Below are 22619 nucleotides of genomic sequence, written 5' to 3'. Positions count from 1 at the left end.
CTGCCTGCCTCTGCCTCCCGAGTGCTGGGATTAAAGGTGTGCGCCACCATGCCCGGCCTCCCATTGCTTTCTTGTTGTCCTTTTTCTTCATTACGTTCCTCCTTCTCCTCTGGTCATCCACTTAGCTATGTCCCTCACAGATCTCAACAAAGGGTATTTACTCTGTGGTACCTTTAAGAACATCCCTATCTTGAGGGACAACAAAGAAAAACATTCCCAGATCCTTCTGAGGACGCTGGCTGGATCCAAGCATCTTGACTCACATATGAGGTTTTTGTTTGTTTTTTGAGACAGGGTTTCTCTGTCTATCCCTGGTTGTCCTGGATCACACTATGTAGACCATGCTGACCTTGTACTGTCTGAGATCTGCCTGCCTTTGCCTCCTGAGCATGTTGGAATTTAAAGGCGTGCACTGGGGCTGGAGAGATGGCTCAGTGGTTAAGAACACTGCCTGCTCTTCCAAAGGTCCTGAGTTCAGCTCCCAGCAACTACATAGTGGCTCACAACCATCTATAATGTAACCTGATGCCTTCTTCTGGCCTGTGGACAGAATACTGTATACATAATAATAAATTAATCTTAAAAAAAAATAAATAAAGGTGTGCACCACCACTGCTACGCAAGCGAGGTCCTTTTTTTTTTTTTTTTTTTTTTTGTCTGTATAGTGTTACTTTTATGTATATGCTTTTAGGGCTGATAACTTGGTAACGGATAACCAGTTGGTGGGCTTGGTGGGCTCGTCCCTGGGAGAGCCTACTTCTGCTCCGAGAGTTCCTTCGTTTCCTTAAGTCTTTGCCTCAGGTTGAGGCTCCATGAGATTTCTCCCTTCCATGTTAGCACGCCTATTGGTCATCGTCCATGCTCAGGTCTACGCTTATGAGGTCTCTGACCTCACAGCTCTTCTGATGTGCTCACAGGATCTTAGGATTGACATGGCTTCAACAAAGACCGTAACTATAATCAACCTGAAGAGGAAAGGGGGTTATTGCAACGTACAGTTCTACTGCACCGTCCATCATCAGTCAGTGCAGGAATTCAAAGCAGGAACGGAAGTAGAATCAATGGCTGAGTCCTCCTTACTAGTTTGCTCCCCATAGCTCGCTCAGCCAGCTTTTGTACAGCACCGAAGACCAGCCGCCTTGGGGTGGCCAGGAGACACTGGCTTGTGCTTCCAAACACTACCTTACCCCTGCCCCCCAAGTCTGGGTTCCTGTGTAAACAATTCCACTCCAACTCTCTTGTGGAGCACAGGAGAGAGAACTCAATGTCCACATCCTTGCTGCTCCTGGTCACTGTTCCCTCTTTCTAATCCTGGCAGTAGGAAGAGGAAGATTTACATTTAGGTGAAATTTACCAGCTTGCTTCTACTAAGAGCCACACTGAGGCTAATGACGTGGAAAGGAAACAAAACAAAAACAACCAAAGCCAAAGCCCAAACCAACCCCCCCCCCCCACCATACTCACAAATTGTTGTGATAGTATTGTTCTGCAGTGTTTGTCAAAAATATATGTTGCCTGGGGCTAGAGAGACGGCTCAGCCGGAAAAGCTGCCATGCTGCTTTTGCCGAGGACCCAGGTTCAATTCCTAGGGCCCACACGTTGTTTTGAAACCATCCAAAACATCCATAGCTCCGGTTCCAGGGGATCCAATGCTTTCTTCTCACAGCTGTGGACACCAGGCAAGCACATGGCACACATGGATGCATGCAGTCAAAACACTCATAGACATAAAAAAATATTTTAAATCTAAAGAAATAAAACGTAGTCTGAATCAGTTATAAAAATAGAGGATTCTACTTACTGAAAGTTCTCCACCTTAACTTCATTTTCCTCAAATAAGCATAGTTTATAATCTCTAAGGAAAATAAGACCCGCGGAAGGAAAGTAAGTGCTGAGAGTGAGGTGTTGGGGAAGGAACAGCTTGAGAGCTCAAGTTCCTGCTATAGCTTTCTCTTTCTTTTAATAGCAAATTCATTCCCTCTCCGCTTTGGGTTTTAGCTGGATACTTAGCTGCCTGTTTAGGGATCATTACAGTTTGGATGCAGTCTGTCCCCGTCTGCATAGTGAACCCATATTGAAGTTTGAGTCTCAGTGAAGATGTTGAGAGATGGGGGGATCTTTAAGGGTTAATTACACCATAGGGTCTCCACCCTCATGGCTGGAGTCACGTCTTTAAGAGACTGGACCATGGATGGGGGTGGGAGGTGTCTGTAGGGATCCGGTACGTGATGACAGAGTGGGTTGTGATAAAGCAGTGGTTGGCAACCTTTCTAATGCTGTGGCCCTTTAATGCAGTTCCTCACGTTATAGTGATCCCCAACCAGAACATTTTCATTGCTACTTCATAACTGTAATTTATGCTACTGTTATGAATCATAGTGTAAATATTCTAGTTTTCTGATGGTCTTAGGTGACCCCTGTGAAGGGTCCTTTGACCCCCAAGTTGAGAACCACTGTTACAGCAAGTGTATCCTGGGTATTGCCTCTTCCCCAGGTGTTATTATGGAATACCAAGAAGATGACGCTACCATGCTCAGATAACCTCTAGAACTTTGAATTAAATAAGCATTTTTTTTTCCTTACAAAGTGCCCAGCCTCGGGTATTTTGTTATAACCCACATAAAACAGATCGAGGTGAGGACTCCAGCAGGCTGTAACCTACTATTGGCCAATAGGAAGGAGGCAGAGGTGACCTTTGTAATTTAAAGTATTTTATTCTGAACCTCTGAGAGGAATCAGTGGTAAGTAGAAGGCCAACTGGTCAACCTGGATCTCTGGCTTGCCTGTGGATCCGCTCACCTATAGAAGGTTGCGCTTGAGGTCCTGTGTCTCGTCCTATGGCAGCTTCCTTTGTGCCTTAATCTGCACAGCCCTGGGTACATGTCTTCATTCCCTGAAGAGCCCCACGGAGGGCTGAGTTGGAATTATTACGACAAACTAAAAACCACATTCATGTAATTCAGTAACATTTATTTTACATAAAACAATTTTCAAAGAATACATTTAAAAACCATCTAGATACTGATTTTATAGCATTACAAAAAAATTGAGAGGCACAATTGAAGTATTCAGATAAATTGTGAGGGGTGAAGGTGGGGGCCTGTAACTGCTATCTATGGTGTTCCATGTGACTCCTCCTCATATAGGAGCCTTTCCATGAGGCAGTAGTGCACTTTGAGTAAATTGAATAAATCACATAAAATATATACTTTTATACAGAAAGTGTTATTGTACTATCACTTTCAATTACTTATAAAAAACTTCATTTTTGAATTGCACAAAAGTTCTCTTTAAAACCGGTAATTCCCAGAAGACAGGGCTTAGAACTATATGTCTAAATAATTCATTACAAATTAATTAGAGCTCTATTTCTCCACAGATAAAAAAAAAAAAAACAATCTATGAAGAATTACATCATTTAAGTGGGACATTTAAATTTTTTTTTTCATAGGAAAATAGGTTTATACATTTGTCCCTAGTCAGCTAAGCTTTCTCCTCCTACTTTCAAACAAATCACTGGGTGTTCGGAGGTTTCGTTTGGAGTACCCATCCATGCCACCATACAATGTGTGTGTGTCCCACCGGCCCATCCTGCCTGTCACTCTGCCGTAGTTTCCAATGATCAAAAAGGCACGTGGCTACATTCTTCACAACAGTTTTGGTCTTAAAAGAAAAAAAATTACACGTTTTTAAGCAGTGATCTCAATCATGTTTTAAAACAAAAATACTAGGCAAACCCATTCCTCAAGGCAGGCGGTGCGTGGGCCCACGGGCTCCCGGCAGGCACCTCACTTTCCGTAGAACTTCTTGTTGAGCAGGTATATGAGAAGGTTCACGTTCACCTTCACCTTATCGAACATCTTCATCACAGCCACACCTTCATACTGCATCTGAAGCAGGTCCTGGAACCAGAGAGATGACAGACCCTCTCGGTGTGATGTCATAGTTAAAAAAAACAACAACAACAACAACAAAAACCAAATCATGCTAGAAGAGTCAATGGCGAGAAAGACCCGACTGATAATCCTGACGGTGCTTTCAGAAACATTAGTATGTTTAAAAATACAGGCTGAGTCGGGACTCAGAATCCTGAGCCCTAGCCCTGGGGACTTCTCATGTGGCAGCTCTGAGGTGAGAGTTGCGTTTCAGTAAGTTCGGAGGTAACAGTGAGCGATGCTGTGGCCAGGGTGTGGCACTTAGAGAATGACTGCCCTGTGTGGAAGAAAGCGGCCTGAAGGCGGTGAGGGGAGCTGGGGTTATAATTTGGTGGTACAGAGCTAGTGTGCGTATATGAGAGGTTCTGGGGTTGAGTTTCAGCAGCAGGGGAAAAAAAAACTGCGTGAAAGAAGATTATTATCCAGTTAATATCAGAGGCAATTATCACCTCAGTCTTAAAATTAAAAAGTTACAGTGTGTGTATGTGTTGTGTGTGTGTGTGTGCATGTGTGTGTGCGTGAGTGTATGTGTGTGTGCGTGTGTGTGCATGTGTGTGTGCGTGTGTGTGCATGTGTGTGTGCGTGAGTGTGTGTGTATATGTGTGTGCGTGTGTGCATGCATGTGTGTGCTCACAAGTGTGTGTGTGAGCGTGCATGCGTGTGTATGTGTGTGTGCACAAGTGTATGTGTGTGTATGTGTGTGTATGTGTGTGAGCGTGCATGTGTGTATGTATGTGTGTATGTGTGTGAGTGTGCATGTGTGTGTGTGCACGCACATGCACAAGGCATGCATGTGGAGGTCAGAAGACAACTTGTGAAAGCAGGTTCTCCTTCCCCCATTTAAGTTCCGGGAGTTCTCAGGGTTCCTGGAATTCCCCTCAGGCTGTTGGGCTTTTTAAAGTGCTATTGTTGGGAACTGTGTAAGGCAAAGAGAGCCACAGGCCCGCGTAGGAAACCCCAGCTCACCTGAATATTGAGCTGCACTTTTTCCATCTCAACACCGAGGAATTTGGATCTGACGTCAAAGATGCCCACATCCTCAGTCGCGATGATGTCGAATGTAACGTTCTTAAACCTATTGAAGAGGAGCAGGCAGACACATGCAATCACAAGCAAACCCTTAGAGAAGAAACCAACAGAGCCTCAGCTTAGGACCCGTGAGCAGCTGCTGTGAAGATCCCAGGGCAGCCAAACACGCCCCATCTTCTCCTCCTCACTCCATTTCCTGACCGTCCAGTCTGAAGGCCACCTCTGGGGTCTCAACAAGACGCTTTTTTTTTTTTTTAAATTACAAAGGAAATAGCAGGTGTGATCCTTGGACACTGACCTATACTGCTGTTGGGGCAGCAGAGTAAACTAGGTGGTAATCTTTTTTTTTTTTTTTTTTTTTTTTGGTTTTTTTGAGACAGGGTTTCTCTGTGTAGCCTTGGCTGTCCTGGACTCACTTTGTAGACCAGGCTGGCCTCGAACTCACAGCGATCTGCCTGCCTCTGCCTCCCGAGTGCTGGGATTAAAGGCATGCGCCACCACGCCCGGCTCTAGGTGGTAATCTTTATAGAAATTTCGAGAGAGGAAGAGGTGCGTTCTCAGAGCTTATAGAGTCAGGTTTTGTGGGTCATGCTCTGGAAGAAGGAGGTGGTCAGAGAGGAGGCCAAGCCAGTGGCTGACTTTTCTTGAGATAAAAGAAGACAGGAGGGGTAGGTATGAGGCTCATGGTCCCCTGCAAAGGCAGAAACATGGTGTGGCTGCATGCCTGGTCTGCCTGCATGCATGGGGTGCGTGCATACTCAGTGTGCCTGCATGCATGGGGTGCCTGCATGCCCAGTGTGCCTGCATACTCAGTGTGCCTGCATACATGGGGTGCCTGCATGCCTGGTGTGCTTGTATGCTCAGTGTGCCTGCATGCATGGGGTGCCTGCATGCCCTGTGTGCCTGCTGGGGCTGTGCATCAATGTTTCCCGTAGTCCTTCCACCTTGAATTCACACATTCCGGGCACTCTGTTGTAGGTGGTTCTGACCAGAGGCTGGTTTTGAAATGCAAAGACCCGTTTAGCAACTGTTGGTAGCTCTTGCACCAGGATCAAAAGGCAGCCTTTCACACTCACTTCCTGGACTCCTTTCTCTCAAAGGGACCAAGACAGACCCTGGGATCCAAATAGCGGACAAACCATAGAATGCCTTACTTCCGGGTACACACCCTGCTGATCCCATCAGCACCAAGGCTGAAAGTCTGAGGGAATAAGCCTAGTGATCTGTGATCTAGGCACAAACAAATCCTTCTGAGCAGCCCAGGGGAGCCGAGGCACGCTTAGTCTTGGGTGTGAGCGGAGGGCAGGTGTGTTCTCAGAAGCCTGGGCAGTACTTACTGGTTGGTTTGAAGGTCATCTATGCCCAGCAGGACGCCTTTGTCATGTAGCTTTGCTGCTGTGTACCTCACCGGCTTCACTCTCTTTGTTCCTTTGGGCTCTGCTTTTCCATCCAGTTTAATTGATCTCCGAGAATTTCTAAGCAAATGAGAGAAGAGCAGAGCACCTGCCTGTCAAGAAGTTCCAGACAGTGCGGCAGCCATGCACAGAGTGACCCCATTGTACCCAGGGGGCTCCCCTGGACTGACTCTCTGTTTCCCATCTCGACAGGAAGTGACAATGGTCCCTGTGCTCTGGGATTGCTTTCCTAGGCGAATGAAGTTGGCGTTTAAATAAAAAGTATGTTGTGTTTGCAGGCACAGTATCTTATAAGGCACAGCAGGTAATCCTGGAGTAATTACATGAACTTTCCGTTCCAAAGTGAAGGTATTAATGAAACTTCCTTAATTTAGTCAACACTCCTTGGCCAGCCCCATTCCAAATATATACTTTATATGTACTACGTTCCAAATATATACTTCATACATACTATGTTCTAAATATATGCTTTATACATATCACTTTGCATTTTCCAAAATGAACAGTTTCATGGTGCTTTGAAATTAACGCATTCCTTTGCTTTTCACCCCATTTAAACTTTCCTAGCACTACCTGAGGATCTGGCACTCCTAATCCCATGTTAAACATGAGGAACTAGAGACCACACACTGCAAGAGAGCCTTGGAACCCGCAACAGGGCCACAGAGCTTGTGGCTTAAAGTTGCTGTGACAGCCATGTGAAGCCAAACCACAGGCAATCATTTTCTACTGAATATTTGCTTGGTTGGTTTCTTCTTCTTGGGTAGATTGTTAAAGGAGGATACTGTCTCTCTTATTCAGACTTCCCGTGAGGAGTCCCATCGATCTTCCTACACAGTATCGTTTCCTCCTGCTTTTTCTGCAGACAGAGGTTATCTGAAAAGACTGTATCACACATTTAAGTGGCTAATTAAAATTTAATCAGCATTGATCCAGTCTAGGGATAAGAATAATTATCAGCAAAGAATAGTCACTGAGAGTCATTATATTCTATGTAAAAAAAATTATAATTTGTATACTAATGGATACGAGAGAAAGCTGCCAAATTTGGCCTATTGTGTCAATAATGACTTTTTTTAAAAAATCAACAAGGAATTTTAAATGATTAAATTTTAAATCAATGCCGGGCCTGGTGGCGCGCACCTTTAATCCCAGCATTTGGGAGGCAGAGGCAGGTGGATCTCTGTAAGTTCGAGGCCAGCCTGGTCTATAAAGAGAGTTTCAGGACAGGCAGGGATGTTGCACAGAGAAACCCTGTCTCAAAAAAAATTTTTTTAAAAATCATTAAGTTGTTCTGTGCAATTAGAAAATACCTGACTTATCAAACACTATCAGATAAAAATCATTAATATTCACGAATCCTGTTAGCATACATGTGCTGGATAGTTTTATGTCCACTTGTCTCGATATAAAGTCCTTTGAGACCTTAGAGTCAATTTAAAGTCCACCGAGGGAGCCCCAGTTGAGAAAATGCCTGCATAAAATTGGGCTGTAGGCAAGCCTGTAGGGCATTTTCTTATTAGTGACTGACGGGAGCCCACTGTGTGTGGTGCCATGCCTAGCCTGGTGGTCCTGGGTTCTATTACAAAGCAGGCAGCGAACTGGGCGGTGGTGGCGCACGCCTTTAATCCCAGCACTTGGGAGGCAGAGGTAGGCGGATCACTGTGAGTTTGAGGCCAGCCTGGTCTACAAAGTGAGTCCAGGACAGCCATGGCTACACAGAGAAACCTTGTCTCAAAAAACCAAAAAAACAAAACCAACCCTCCCCCCCAAAGTAGGCAGAGAAAGCCCTGTGGAGCAAGCCAGTAAGCAGCATCCCTCCGTGGCCTCAGCATCAGCTCCTGTCTCAGTGACGCACTGATTAGGACATGTAAGCTAGTAGGAAGACTCTTTCCTCCTCAGGCTGCTCTGGTCATGGTTCTTGTCAGGCACAGAAGCCGAATTCGAACAGTTCCAAACAAGCCCGTGCCACCACCAGTGCTGCCGTCGCCTCCAACGAATCATGACCTTGTGAGTGAACACGCGGGGTATCTGAACTTACTTTCTTTTTAGGTTGTCTACACAAGTCTTGATGTAGGTGTCGTAATAATTAATTTGATCTTCATAAAATGCTGCCTTCTTATTAAGTGCATTCAGAGTCTGCTGAAGCTTCGACAGTTCGGCTTTCCGGAGCTTGCGGTAGATCCTTTGATTTCGAATATCCTGAAACAAGTGAAGGCTATAATGACGGGCTGAAGCGAGACTTGCTCAGGGCGTCTGATACTTTAGAAGAAGAAAAGCAAGCAGCAGGGCCAGCGTATACCTGCTGAGTCTAGTTTATCTCAGGCACCTTATTATATATATTAACCCAACACAACACGTTGTTATCGCTTTCTGCTATGGTTTATTTTAAAACGGTTACTAAAGGCTTCCCCTCCCACCCATGAGAGAAGTGGGCGGGTGAGATGCCTCACTCAGGAACGGGCTTTCACGAGGACTTGAGTTCAGATTCCCAATACCCACATAGAAGCTAGGCATGGCGGTTCATATGTGTAACCCCCGAGCTGGGGTGGGGATGGGAGGGCGAGGGGGCTTAGGGGCAGGACAGGGACAGGGAGACCTTGCAGGGGGGCCTCACTGGCCAGCCAGTTAGTTAGCTGAAACTACCATGAGATTCAGGTTCAGTGAGATACTGTCTCAAAACACAAGATAACGAGCTATAAAGAATGACAGCCAATGCTGGCCCCTGGCTCTCGCATACCTACTCATAGAAAAATATACTACACACACACACACACACACACACACACACACACACACACTTCACAGACCCCCCCCCTCCGCCCCCAAGCCAAAAATGTAATGTGAGAATCACCAAATAGTTTAAGGGGGGGGGGGAAGCACAAAAGCCTGGAATGTATCTCTCAGTTGGCACAGAGCTTGCTTAACAGCAGGGATGAAACCCTGGGTCCTGTCTCTAGCAGTAAATTAGGCACGATGGTGTACACTTGAGGCAGAGGCGAGCTGGTCAGAAGTTCAGAAGTTCAAAGCCTTCCTGGACTAGATAGGAGCTAAAGAGGAATACAGGAAACTGTCTCCAAGTCAGGAAAGAGAAAAAGCACAAAGAAAACACCAGCGAGAGAAATGTGACTTCTTCAGACTGCTTTGAACTTTCCTCTTTGAAGACTATTTTAAGCCAAAAAAAGAAAAAAAAAAGTTTCTGTTTACACGTTATTTCACGTTAGTGGTGGGTTCTCACGCCCTGCAGTGACTCAAAACTGAAAACCACCACAGCTGACCAGGGTCTCCACTTCTATGGTTCCCACATTACGGATCTGAACAAATAAGAACTGAAAATATGGAGGAAAAAGAAAACTGTCTTTGTAATGAGCGTATTTAGCTCTTTCTCCTATTACTCCCTAAGCAGCAAAGTTGTAACACATACTTATGCAGCATTTAGATTGTATTTGGAATTGTACGTCCCTAGATAATACACAAGGGAAGATGACACACACTTGTTGGTCCCAGCCACCTCAGAGGCCGAGTCAGGAAGATCACTTGAAGCTGGGAGTGAGTCAGTCTTGGCAGCACAGTGAGACACCACTTCATTTGACTTTTCAGTAAGATGCACACAGGAGGGTGGGAATGGCTCCTATGCAAATATGATGCATTTCGTATGAGCGAGCTGAGCATTCATGGACTCTGGTTTATTTGCTGGAATCCTAAACCCAATTTCCTCCCTTAAGCAAGAAATGACTATACTTAGATTTAAATAGAGTTTCTAGAATACAGTTGTTGAGGTTTTTGTTGTTGTTGTTGTTGTTTATTTATTTATTTATTTTTGCCTTCTTGCTTATAGATTTTCTTTTCTTTTTTTGTTTTTTGAGACAGGGTTTCTCTGTGTAGCCTTGGCTGCCCTGGACTCGCTTTGTAGACTAGGCTGGCCTTGAACTCACAGCGATCCTCCTGCCTCTGCCTCCTGAGTGCTGGGATTACAGGCGTGTGCCACCACACCCAGCTTCTGCTTATAGATTATGAGAATTGTATTAAAATTAAACTTGCAGATCTAGGTTTAAGAAGTCACTCAGTGAAGGCTAAGGGGATTTCTCCGTAGGCAAAAGTGCTTGCCATGCAAGCCTGATAACTTGAGCTTAATGCCCAGAATCCAGATAAAAGGTCAGATGTGGTGGCATGCGTCTGTAGTTGTAGCATTCCTGCAGTGAGATGGAAGGTGGCAACAAGAGCTGGCCGGCTAGCCCGGAGTATTCTGCACAGCAGAGAGAAACTCTGCCTCAGAAAGGTGAGGGTTGTGACCTCACAGAGGTTGTCTCCTGACCTCCACACATATACTGCAGTACATATGTGCTGACAGTCAGACACACACACACACACACACACACACACACACACACACACACACACACATTTTCTCTTTCTCAATAAAAATAATTTAAAACTGGAGCCTGTTTAACACTATCTTTTCTCTGTGAAAATATTAAAACCTATTGTTTCAGGAATTCAAAGCTATATTCCCGTATACTTTCTGAAATAAAAATTCATTACTAAACGGAGTCTTCCCATTGATGACAAACAGCATTGATTTCTCTATTTCATATTATCCAAGAGGAATATTCTCCTAGTCAGGGCAGAGGAAGAACTTTCTGTTAAAAGTGACCATAACTTTCTAGGGAAGAATCAAACTTTGCATTTTCTCCAGGAGATGACAATGTAGATTTTTCTATAATTATTTAACTACCTTTAAGCTCAGACCCACATTAATGTGTACATTTGAATCAAAAGAATGAAATGTGCTTTTTACCCAAATATGTCCTTCCTTATCCTCAACAAACAGATCTCAACCACTTCCTGGGTTTTCCTGCACAAAGTTGTACTCACTTTCCCAGAAAATTCTCAAGTACAAAATATGAGATGAAACAAAACAAAACAAAACAAAGCAAAAAAAAAAAAAAAAACCGCCCCAAAACCCAAAACCTCATAAACCTTTAAGTGTAAGCTGCAGCAAGGCTAAACTGTTTAACATCGAGTTCTCAAAGACATACAGTTACCATCTCGATGGCAGCTCTTAAGAGCAATTGGGCTGTATGACAATTAGCAGTGAAGAAAAAAATATTTCCCAAAGTGTCAGAAAACAAGCCAGCAAGCAAGGAAAGGATACAAACAAACAAGCAAATAAAAAACCCAAACCAGGTAGGCCTGACACTCCCAGAGTATTTACCCTGGTGTGTCTCAACTCTCCTCCTGGAGCGTGCGTGCATGTGTGTGCATGTGTTTGTGTGTGATTGTTTGTTTGTGTGTGTGTGTGTGTGTGTGTGTCTGTGAGCTCTATCTATTCCTTATAAAAAGCCATGGTCTCTTTGAAACCTTTAGAAATCCAGAACACTGGGGGCTGGAGAGATGGCTCAGAGGTTAAGAGCACTGACTGCTCTTTCAGAGGTCCTGAGTTCAATTCCCAGCAACCACATGGTGGCTTACAACAGTCTATAATGTGATCTGATGCCCTCTTCTGGCCTGCAGGTGCATATGCAGGCAGGGCACTGTATACATAATCATAAATAAATATTCTTAAAAAAAAGAAAAGAAAAGAAAAGAAGTCCAGAACACTAAGGAAAACAGGAACCAAGTGTGCACCCACCGTCCCACAGGATGCCCAGCATGTGCCAGCACATGTCTACATGAAAAAAGGAAGAATAATATGTCTAGGCACCTTGGCAATCTCGTTGAGAATGTCTTGGTATTTATTTTTGGATGACACGAGTCCAGTCTGCTCCAAGGTCCGCAGATTCCTCTGGATTTTCCTCTTCTTCTGCTCAAGAGGCAGGCACGCGTCTTCCATCATGGCTTGGCTCTGCTTCCCTTCTTCTGGGGCCCTGGCGTCCACAAGGGCACGGCTCTCCATGTCTTTGGTGTGCTCTAGTTCCTAAAAAGAGAATATCAAGATGATACCTTTCCCCTAAATCCCTCCACGTCACAAGTCCAAGTCCAAAGTTTAGCACCTGAATGTGCTCCTTATGGATGTTGAAGGACGCCCTGGAAGGAAAGTCATTTCCACTTAAACAACAACAAAACAAACACGACAAAAGCAAAACTAAACACAGAAGTGAAACTGGGCTTAATCTGGCCAAAATTCAAAGGTGTTGCTTTCTTGCCCAACTATAACCATTACTTTGTAATTCCCTGGTTGAAGGATGTCAATTTCTGGGTAGCCCAGTTGAGAGAATTAAAAGCAGATTTTGTACAAACGTGGGGCTCTGAGAGCCCACTGAAGTCTCACAAACCAGCCAGGCTGACAGAGGCTCATAGACCACTTAACAGTGAGGCAGCCAGAGCGCTTTGTTCTTAGCGCAGAATCACTCTCACCCAGCAAACTCGGTGGAGTTCCTTTGAGGCACAGGGGTAAAGATGTCCCTGCAGACGACGGTTCCTAAACCCACGGTGTGCACACACATGAATGCTAACTAGCCAGCCTGTCCAAGACCACAGGAACAGGAGACTGAGCGCTTTCTATTTCACCGCACAAGACAATCGATGCCACAGGTCAATTCTATGGCACAATTGTTACTAGAGTAATATTGTCACGGGGTAACAGGGCACAGAACTTACTGGGTCACCAGTAAACAGCAATAGAACCAGAAGCCAGTGTATTTCATCTGTGTCAGACACTACTGCATCCGTTTAGCATCTCTTCTGTTCTCATTTCTAAGATTTCTAAGAGTCCACAGTCACAAGCTCAGAGGCGTGGAGGTGTACCAGAGCCCGATGTCTGTGCATGGTCTCTGTCACTAACTCTTGATACATTTAGGAAAAACTGAAATAATCAGAGCTAAAAAAAAAAAATCTTTTATCTTAAATCGGCATATTTATATTTTCGGATTGCTTTAAAACATTCACCCATTTACACATATAAGATGGCCTGAAGTTTTGATTCTTTCAAAATTAAATTTGGATACAGAATGATCTCTTGGCAACTGTTACTTTAAGAAAAAGAAAATTATGAGCACTCCCATTAGGAAGTAATTAGATAATTCTGTTAACTTGATTAGGGAGTGGCAGTTATTGGAACTAAAATCATAACACTGAGATTAAATGGTTTATTTCAGAAAGAACTGAATGTTTTTTTTTTTTTCCTTTTTGTTGTTGCTGTAACAGCCCAGTCTGGCCTTGAACTCTTGACCTTTCTGCCAAGTGCTGGGCTGCATCCCCATGCCCAACTTTGCTTGTTTGCTTGTTTGTTTTTTTGAGTCAGGGTCTTACTATGTAGCTCTGGCTATCCTGAAACTATGTAGGTCAGGCTGGCCTCAAACTTACAGAGATTAGCCTGTCTCTGCCTCCCAAGTACAGGGATTAAAGGCACATGACACTAATCCAGTTTAATGATGCATCCTAAAAGATGTTAGCAAAATTTTTAACCTCAGACGGTCGTGAAACCTGTCATTTATGGCAATGTAAGGTCACTTGGACACCATGGTCTTGGACATTCATTTTGGGCGCTCTTGGAACACACCTTTGATTGTGTGAGACGCCTCTTTTCTAAGTTAGCAAATACATAACAGGGATTTTTGACATCCTGTCAAAGAGAACTATTTCTTCCATGATTTACTGAATGGCAAAGCTTACAGTCCACATCTCTAGGCTCTGAAAGGTGCAGATCTGGTGCAGACTCCTACTGTGGGGGAAAAAAAAACCACCCAGCGCACATTCGAGAGAAGATTTTCTATGTCTCTCCCACTAACACTCCACGTGGACCTCAGGTATGAACACACTCTGTGGTCTACAGTAAGGGACTTCAGACATACATGCTCCCCTATGTAACCGTGAATATTTGGCTAAGAACACCGCCATTTATCTATTAACTTGTTATTATTGTACAAGGAAGGACAAATCACCTGTTGCTCAGTTGCTGGGGTCTCTAAGATTTCCATCAGTGTGCTCCCTGGCTGGTTCCGGGTCACATCGATGATCAACTTTTTGGTCCTTACAAAAGAGAAAAAGGAGACAGATGTTTAGACAGCACTTTTGACGCACAAAAAAAATCTGTTTCACTCATGTGAATACATAAAACAGCTTCAACGATGATGCCCTAAAGTGAAGTGTTCTTGCTCAAAAATCCCCGATAAGCAAAGTCTGGGCTTTGTATGCTTAACACAGTAAGATTAGTTGCTCGGTAACACGAATATGTCCTAAGATTTTTTTTTCCTGCATTTAAGACAGATTACTTTTTGAAGGGTAGCAGGGACAAGTGGTGCAGACACAGCCTGCTGCTGTAAAGGACATAGGAAGGTCTCCCTAAGTGACTTCTGAGCCTGTGGACACACCATTAACTAAATTGCTGCTTTTCCTGCATGGAGAGAGGTAGAAGACAGTGCGAAGGCCAGTGGAAGCAGAAGTCCCTCATGGCCGCGGGAGCTTTGGGCTTTTAGTGAGCCCAGCAAAGAGACTGAGAGTTCAAGGACACAGGAGACTAGGAGACAGGGCCGTGCCGGTGCTGCACGGAGGACGGGAGAACAGTTCCGGACAAGTTCAGGGCTTGGCAAACCACCCTGGAAGTGCTGAACCATATGTTCTTCCACACGTGCTCTTTAGCAACTGGCTGTCCCGTCTAATTAGGGGTTGGGTTCTGTAATTACAACGAAGGTGGGGGGGCTAGGGATGTGCCTCTGTAGACCAAGTGCGTGCGAGGCCCTAAATAATTCAATCCCCCACACTACTGACACCACACAGCCACGAGGAAGAAAGGAAAGGCAAAGCATTCATATTTGATCACTGTCACGTATGGTGGGAAGTCTTTAATTTGGAAGAGGCTCCTTTCCAAAGGACAGTAGTTGATGAACTACACACAGGTCAGACCTGCAGTTTCCCTGTCACCCCAGCCCCGCTCCCCTGCTGGATTTTATTTCTGTCAGAGAGAATGAATTTCTTCCTTCACCACAGCAGGAAACGTTCATGAACTGGAAGTGAAAATAAAAGTCACATTCTGAAGCATCAGAAGGGCGGCTCCAGAGTCAGTTCCTGTTAACCCGAAATGGAGAAAGGCCAGGCAGTGGGGGCGGCACACCTTTAATCCCAGCACTCGGGAGGCAGAGGCAGGTGGATCCCAGTGAGTTTGAGGCCAGCCTGGTCAACAGTGCGAGAGTCCAGGACAGCCAAGGCTACACAGAGAAACCCTGTCTCGAAAAACCAAAAAAGAAATGGGGTAAGATCCAGTATGCCAGCTGCAAACATTTCCTGTTTATCTCAAACCCTTGCAAGGACAGTGGACACGGCAGATGGTTTCCTTTTCTTCCTGGTCCCTGGTCTCTGGAGAGCAATTTCCTCTAGCCCAGTGACCCTTGCCTGCTGGGGGATTTTCAGGCTGTCTGAAAGTTCTAAAGAGTTCAGAGAGTCAAAGGTGGGTAGCACAGCTAATTATAGCCCTGTGGCGATGGCACTGTCCCTGAGGCAGCCAGGGTTCAGGAAGCTGCATGTCCCTTCCCACACATGCACCCCAGCCTCCTCCAGTCATCATCAGGAATGGATCAGACAGAAACATTATTATGAGTCCCGAGAGAGATTCAGTTAGTACATAGGCCAAGCTGGCCCCGGATTTGAGATCCTAAGTGTTTGGATTTGCAGGTATGTTCCTCCATGCCTGGCTTTAGGTGACTTAAAAAAAAAAATGTCAACAGTGGGTGATTCTTAATTGAAATAACATCCTGAGAGCTATATGTGGCTAATTAGCAAATATGTGACCTCATTTATACCTGCCTCCGTCAGGACAGAAAATTGTTTATTTGTTCATGAGTTGCTGAAGGACAAATTACACAAATAGCCTTCCCCCTTTGGAATTCTAGATGACGTCAGGCTTGTGGACATCACTGCAAAAGTTCTGTTACCTTCACAGTCTATATCTAAGTCAGCACCTGCTTTGAGGGCAGGGACCTCAACTCCCCCTCCCTCCTGTGCACTCTAGGGTTACAGGCATTATGGCTTGGCAGATGAGAGGCCACTTGGCATTCCCCCCTAACGCCCCTCCCCACAGTTCCTGTCACTTATGAACGGCACCCGTCAGTGCAAATTACATAATCCTTTTAAGGGTTTTGTTTTGTTTTAATTCTTCAAATGGAGACAGTGTGACGGAAGGACATCATGTAAAAGCCCTGTGTGCCGGGGTCTAACAGATGGCGAGGAGCACTCCTAGGACCATGAGAGCTGTGCTCCCTAAGATGGCAGCCACTGGCCGTCAAGTACCACTGAGGACCTGAAACTTGGCTGGACCAGGTGGATGGATGTGAGTGTAGGACACACACTCTAAGTTAAAGACTTAGGAGGGGGCAGAATGCACAATGCCTCCTTAACAATCTCTTCCATTCATTTCTTACAGAAATGAAAATATTTCTGACACATTGAGTTGAAATAGAACGTACTATTAGACAATATTGGCTCCCAACAAAAACACACCGACATAGGAATGTGGTGACAGATCTGTCAATAACCGAGTGCATATGGCATCCATGTATTGAAATGTCACACTGCATTCTAAAAACAGGAACAATCATCATGTGTCATTTAAAAAAAATGTGTACAATAAACACTGGGAAAGCGAAAGACAAGAAATGATTTCTCCTGATTCTTTTTAGAATGAGACTTTTAGAAGATTTAAGGTTCCATGTGTGGATCCTATTAAAAAAAATTTTTTTTTTGAAAGTGCAATAGTCAAACATTCCATTCTTCAAGCGGAAACTAGCAGTCTGAAGACCTAGTTAGTCATAGGCCCCCAGCACAAAGAGGACTTTGGATGACAGCCCACTGTCTGAATCACAAATGGGACAACACAGAGCTCCGAGGCTTAAAGAGGCTTAACGGGGAGACCGAGCTCACACTCTGGTTTCTAGCATTGCAGACACAAGGCGAGCTTCTCTTTCTGCATTTACCCACAGCCGCTCATCACTCTGGGGAGTTACCTGTGTCTCCCACCATCCCTACCTCCTGTTTGTGCTGTGGAAGAAACAAACACACTAAGCATGTCCTCTACTGCGTCACAGCCCACGTCATCATCCCCCCCCCCCTTCCTCTAGCACCTTCCCATGAAAAGCCCTGAGGTTTTTAAGCCTTTGCAGAGTGGCATCTACACAGAGTTCACATTTTGGCTCATAGTTAGTCTCCAACGACCTTGGCAACGTGCCCTCCACACACAGTGCAAGCGAACTTTCTAGCTGTGGTTAGCTGCATACTGTATATCAGCCTGTATAGTGTAGAGGAATTTTAATTCAGAACGTGGCTGCTCTGGCAAAGATCATATCCAAAGACCTTCTAGGTCTGTGTGATCTGACTGGAATACAGACACACCTTAAACCCCAGGAGACAGAGGCCAGCAGATCTCCGGGTTCAAGGCCAGCCTGCTACAGAGCAACTTTCAGGTAAAGGAAAGCTTAGGTCCAGGGGTAGTGGTACATGCCTTTAATCCCAGCACTCAGGAGACAGAGGCAGGCAGATCTCTGAGTTCTAGTCACTTCTGTTGAATCAGTGAGTTGAGAGGCAGTGCAGTAGAGTTGAGTTTGTGGCAGTTCCGCGCATGGAGTTTAGAGGCGGTTTTACCAGGGCAGTTTTTACAGAGACAGGTGGAAGACAGAACAAGATAGAACGAGCCAGAGAATGAGAAGGAGCCTGAAGATTAGAACAGACTGCTAGAGTTAGTCTGCGGCCAAGCAGAGCAATTCAGTGAGAAACTGAGAAATCAGCTTGAGTCAGTCAGATTGGAGAGGGATTTGAGGCACAACAGCTGAGTTGAGCCAGCCAACCAGAGTTAGAAAGAACAAGAAAGGGCTCTAGTTTATTCAGCAGTGGGTCTCGGAGGCTGAAAGCATTCTAGGTCTAGATTAGATTGTATGGAGGCTAGTAGCTTCCAGAACTAACTAGGCCTAGGTTTGCAGATGGAGGCAATAAGCCTCAGAGACAACAATTACATCAGGCAAATAAAAGTTACTTCAACAGTATAGTGTTCAACCATCTGTAAGCCAGGCTCATCCAAACACGAAGAGGCCTCTAACTCTGGGGAAGAATAATGAGATCCATTAGGAAGTTTACTCATCAGAAACAAGAGCAGAGAGCACATTAAAGGCTCCTTGGGCCTGGTCACTGCATGCATGGCTGTTTTCTGTGCCCAAGGTTGACAAGGAATTGATGCCTGGGGAAGTTCAGAAACACTCGGTAGTGTTTAAAATTGTGGTATTATCAGTACATATTTTGGGCAGTGGACCTCAATCATCATCCCTGCCACTGAGCCCTCCAGCCAGGGTAAACCAAAGGTGAGGGAACGGTCCCAGCAGGATAGATAATGGCCATTCAAACTGAATCATGGGAAAGGAGAAAAATTCTTCAGAGATGACAATGTGGGCACCAGAGCAACTAAGTAGGATTGAAAACCACAAATGCTGGCTCAAGTTAAGCACATAGTTCTGTGAAAAAGCAAGCTGAATAAAGCGATAGGGTCACATATTTCCAGATGAATCATAAGTCATAACAAGTTCTTTATAGTCTATAGGCTGTTGAGCTCACAGGATGGTCTCAGCCTTCCCTGCCATTTTCTACGAGGATAACGCCAGGATGACACCTTGCTGAGTCTACGACTGATGCGTGACACTTTGGAGAAGTGATCCTTTGTCATCTAAAGCTCCTCCACAACAGGCTTGGTTGTTTAACACAGAACGCGTGGAAGCACTGAAGAAATGTTCGCTGCCCAGAGGAGGTCCAGGGGAATTCACGTTTCTTCCTATGCCAGCATATGCGCTTTGTGTACCTCGCACATCCATCTGTCACTCCCCTTTGTCTCAGACAGATGAGACAGTGCCACTGACCTGCTGCAGTTTTCATTCGTGTTTTTTTCTAGAGGCTACACAGGACAGGCCCTGTGCCCTTAGGGATTGCAAAAAAAAAAAAACCCGTTGTGATTAAGAGTGTAGGCTCTGGAGGACTTAAAATGATCTGGGTTTAAATCTTCTTCCAGTTAACTGGCATGTTGCCCAGGGAAAGGTTTACATCTGTTTCTATCTGTCTTGACCTTAGTGTCCTCATCTGGGACACTTCTAATGGTAACACCCACCCTCGGGGGTTCCTGAGAGTACTGTAAATACACACCTACTCTCTCCTCTTCTCCCTCTCTGAGCATGTGATGTTCTCTCTCCTTCCTTCCCTCTTTCTTTCTCTCTTCCTCCATCCTTTTCTTTTGGGTTGGTTTTTTTCCCCCTTTCTTATTAACATCCTTCTCTATTTTAATTATTTTATTATTTTGTGTGTATAAGGGTTTTGCCTGCATGTATGTCTGTGCAACACATGCATGCCTGGTGCCTTTGGAGCTTGGAAGAGGGCCCCAGACCTCCGAGACTACAGATGGTTGTGAGCTGCCATGTAGGTGGCTGTGAATCAAAACCTATTCCTTTGCATGAGCAGCAAGTGCTCTTAACTGTTCAGCCACCTCTTCATCCCCAATGTCCTCCTCTATACAAACTTTTATATAAATATGAGAGGTAAAATATTTGCAAATCACAGATATGCTAATACATATATATATATCTCACTTTGAACCAAGGAACAACAACACTTTCACTTAAAACTAGGTAAAGGGTGATTGTTTTCCATACTGGGAACTGAGGGCCACATGACTGCCAGGAAAGCACTAGCACTGAGCCCGTAACACGAGCATAACAACTTAGGTGGGTAGTCTACAGAGGTGATATGCAGCTGCTCAGGAAGCACGTGAAAAGGTGTGCAGCATCACTAGCAAATGGGGAATTACAAACCAAAGGCACTGGGAACTACTCCTCTGCCTCCACTGAGATGACTAGTCCTGAGAGAAGGCAAGGGGGATGTTAAGAACGTGGAGAAGAGTTTGGAACCCTTGTAGTTTGTGAAGGAATGTGAGATGGTGTGGCCACTGTGGAAAACAGTTTGGTGGGCCACTAAAAAAAAATTGTACGAAGGATTCCCATCTGAGCCAGCAAGTCTATGCTCATGTACGGAGCCAAAAGAAGTGAAAAGAGGTGTTTAAACAGAAACATGTACCTGAATGTACATAATAGCGCTAGTCACGATATCTAAAAGGTGGAACCAACTCAAATGTCTATGAGCAGTTGAATCAACAAACAAAGATACATCCAGCTCGTGAATATTAGCCAGTCACAGAAAGGAATAAAATACAGATGCATGCTATAACACGGCACCTTCAAAACATTAAAAGTGGGTAAAGTAACCAGGCACAGAGAACTATATGTTATATGATCCCAATTACATAAAACATCTAGAATAATATCATCATAGAGACAGAAGGCACACTAGTGGTGCCAAGGGTAAAGGGTCAGACTTGAGCAAGCTAAAAATACATATTCTGGAAGGTGACAGTGTTGATGGTTGTATTATATTGTGAATGTCCTAAAATGTCCCGAGTTATACACTGTGTGTGTGTAGGTGTTTGTTTGTTTGTCTTTTTTAAAGACAATGTTTCTCTGTGTAGCTGGCCTGGACTCACTTCGTAGACCACGCTGGCTTTGAACTCACAGAGATCTTTCTGCCTCTGCCTCCCAGGTGCTGGGATTAAAGGCGTGTGCTATATATATCTTAGAACCACTGGCCAGCTCCATACAGCACGGTCATGAAAGGAGACAGCGCAGGCTGGCAGGATGCACCGGGGAGCTGGAGCCTGCAGCACACGCCCAGGCTGGGTAAGGTGGCAGCACTTCGCAGACCCATCCCTTCCCACACATGCCTGACTTTTATGGTTTTGTTTGTCAAATGTGAATTCCAAGAATGTGCTGAACGGTGGAGACTGTTGTCTCCAGTCAGTGAGCGTGCATGTGCTCTTCAGATGATTTTAGACTGCAGGAGACCCAAGCTGTGATTCCTCCTCACCAGTAGATGTTAAGAGTTGACAGCACTGAGAAGTCGGCATCCAAACAACAGACAGAACCAATTAAGAGGAAATGCCTTCCCATTACTTATAAGGACAGAGCTTAGGAGCTCGTGGGAGACTTGGCCTGATTTCATTTGCATGGCAGAACCGAACCATCTGCCTTTCCAGTTATCCGGAGAATTGGCTGTTGCACAGAGGAAGTCAAGGTGTATACTTCTCCTTCCGCCTTTTTCTCCCTGCCCTGTCCTGAGCTGTCAGAAAGTTCAGAATCACTTGGTCCTCGGTTGTACAGTGCTGTCCCTGGCCTTGCCTTACAGCTGTGCTGTGCTCTCCGCAGCCAGCCTCAAGCCCTGGAGGGCAGAACCGGTGCTGGCCTCCTGACTGCTGGGCTCAGCCCCAAGTCACTCATGGACTTCTCAGGTGAATGAATGGTACCTTCCACGATCTGACAACAAAGTAAATAGACACCACCAGAGCAGCACAGATCCCAGCACGGCATACCTCAGCAGTTCTGTGGCATTTACACAGTGGTTGAATATCTGGGGAAAACAAAGAGAGATGAACGCTTTCTGAGGCACACGAGTGCTGGGGCTTTTGTCTGGGACACAGAACTCAGTGTGTGTGTGTGTGTGTGTGTGTGTGTGTGTGTGTGTGTGTGTGTGTCTGTATATGTGTGTAGGTCTTGAGTTCTGTGGTGTTTGGCCAGCACGAGCTTTCGATGTGCGCTGCTTTCATTTATTGTGTTTGGTGGAGAATCTTCTTCCTACTCTTCCTGTAGGATAACGATGGGGCGCAGGCATGAGGAATCATACAGCACATGTTTTAAATGTGGATGCTTCATTGAAGTCTTTGAGGGCAAGAGGAGTAAGACCCTATTGCCCAAGAACATGAAAGCCTAGAACATGGATCATAGAACACGGGAAGACCCAGCTGGTATCGCACACCACCAGAAGAGAAAAGTCATCACCATTGTTATTCTGCTGCGAACCCCGTGAGCTCTGATAATGTCTGGCCTGGCAAGCCGTTCCCACCGATGAGATAATGAAATGCATGTTGTGGGAGTAACCAACTACTTTAGCAGATTTAAGGTCTACTCCACAAGATGGAGCCTGCATTTGGTAACATTGGGCCAAGAACCTCTGGACAGACAGGTCCTAGGCCCTAGGCAAGAACCGACGATAGCTATTCTGCTGAATAGACACAGTAATCGATAAGCTTCTAGTGACCTGTCTAGAAGCTTCTAGATTGAAGCATCTCTCAACCTTTGTCAGAGAAGCTTGTTTATAGTAGAAGATGCTCAACACGGCGACCCCCAGCTGAGGATGGTATAGAGGATAAGAGACTATGTTCAGCTCTAAATGA

The 22619-nt window shown here is 45.1% G+C and overlaps 1 protein-coding gene across 4 annotated transcripts in view; it reads right to left on the bottom strand.

Annotated features, from left to right (window-relative positions):
- Nucleotides 1-2953: 2953 nt before the first annotated feature.
- Nucleotides 2954-22619, bottom strand: part of IQGAP2 (IQ motif containing GTPase activating protein 2) — a 272620-nt gene continuing 252954 nt past the window's right edge. For all 4 annotated transcript variants that reach the window (XM_084802701.1, XM_084802702.1, XM_084802703.1 and 1 more), the window contains 6 exons: nucleotides 14263-14350; nucleotides 12084-12296; nucleotides 8421-8581; nucleotides 6302-6439; nucleotides 4902-5010; nucleotides 2954-3902 (listed from right to left, as the gene is read on the bottom strand). In XM_084802701.1, coding sequence (XP_084658827.1) covers nucleotides 3789-3902; nucleotides 4902-5010; nucleotides 6302-6439; nucleotides 8421-8581; nucleotides 12084-12296; nucleotides 14263-14350 — 823 coding nt within the window. In that variant the 3' untranslated portion in view covers nucleotides 2954-3788. The remainder of the gene's footprint in view (nucleotides 3903-4901; nucleotides 5011-6301; nucleotides 6440-8420; nucleotides 8582-12083; nucleotides 12297-14262; nucleotides 14351-22619) is intronic.

Source organism: Acomys minous (assembly GCF_964271855.1).
Source record: "Acomys minous genome assembly, chromosome: 11".
Lineage (NCBI taxonomy): Eukaryota > Metazoa > Chordata > Mammalia > Rodentia > Muridae > Acomys > Acomys minous.
The sequence above is the reverse complement of the archived record's forward strand: the minus strand, read 5'-3'. Positions and strand labels throughout refer to the sequence as shown.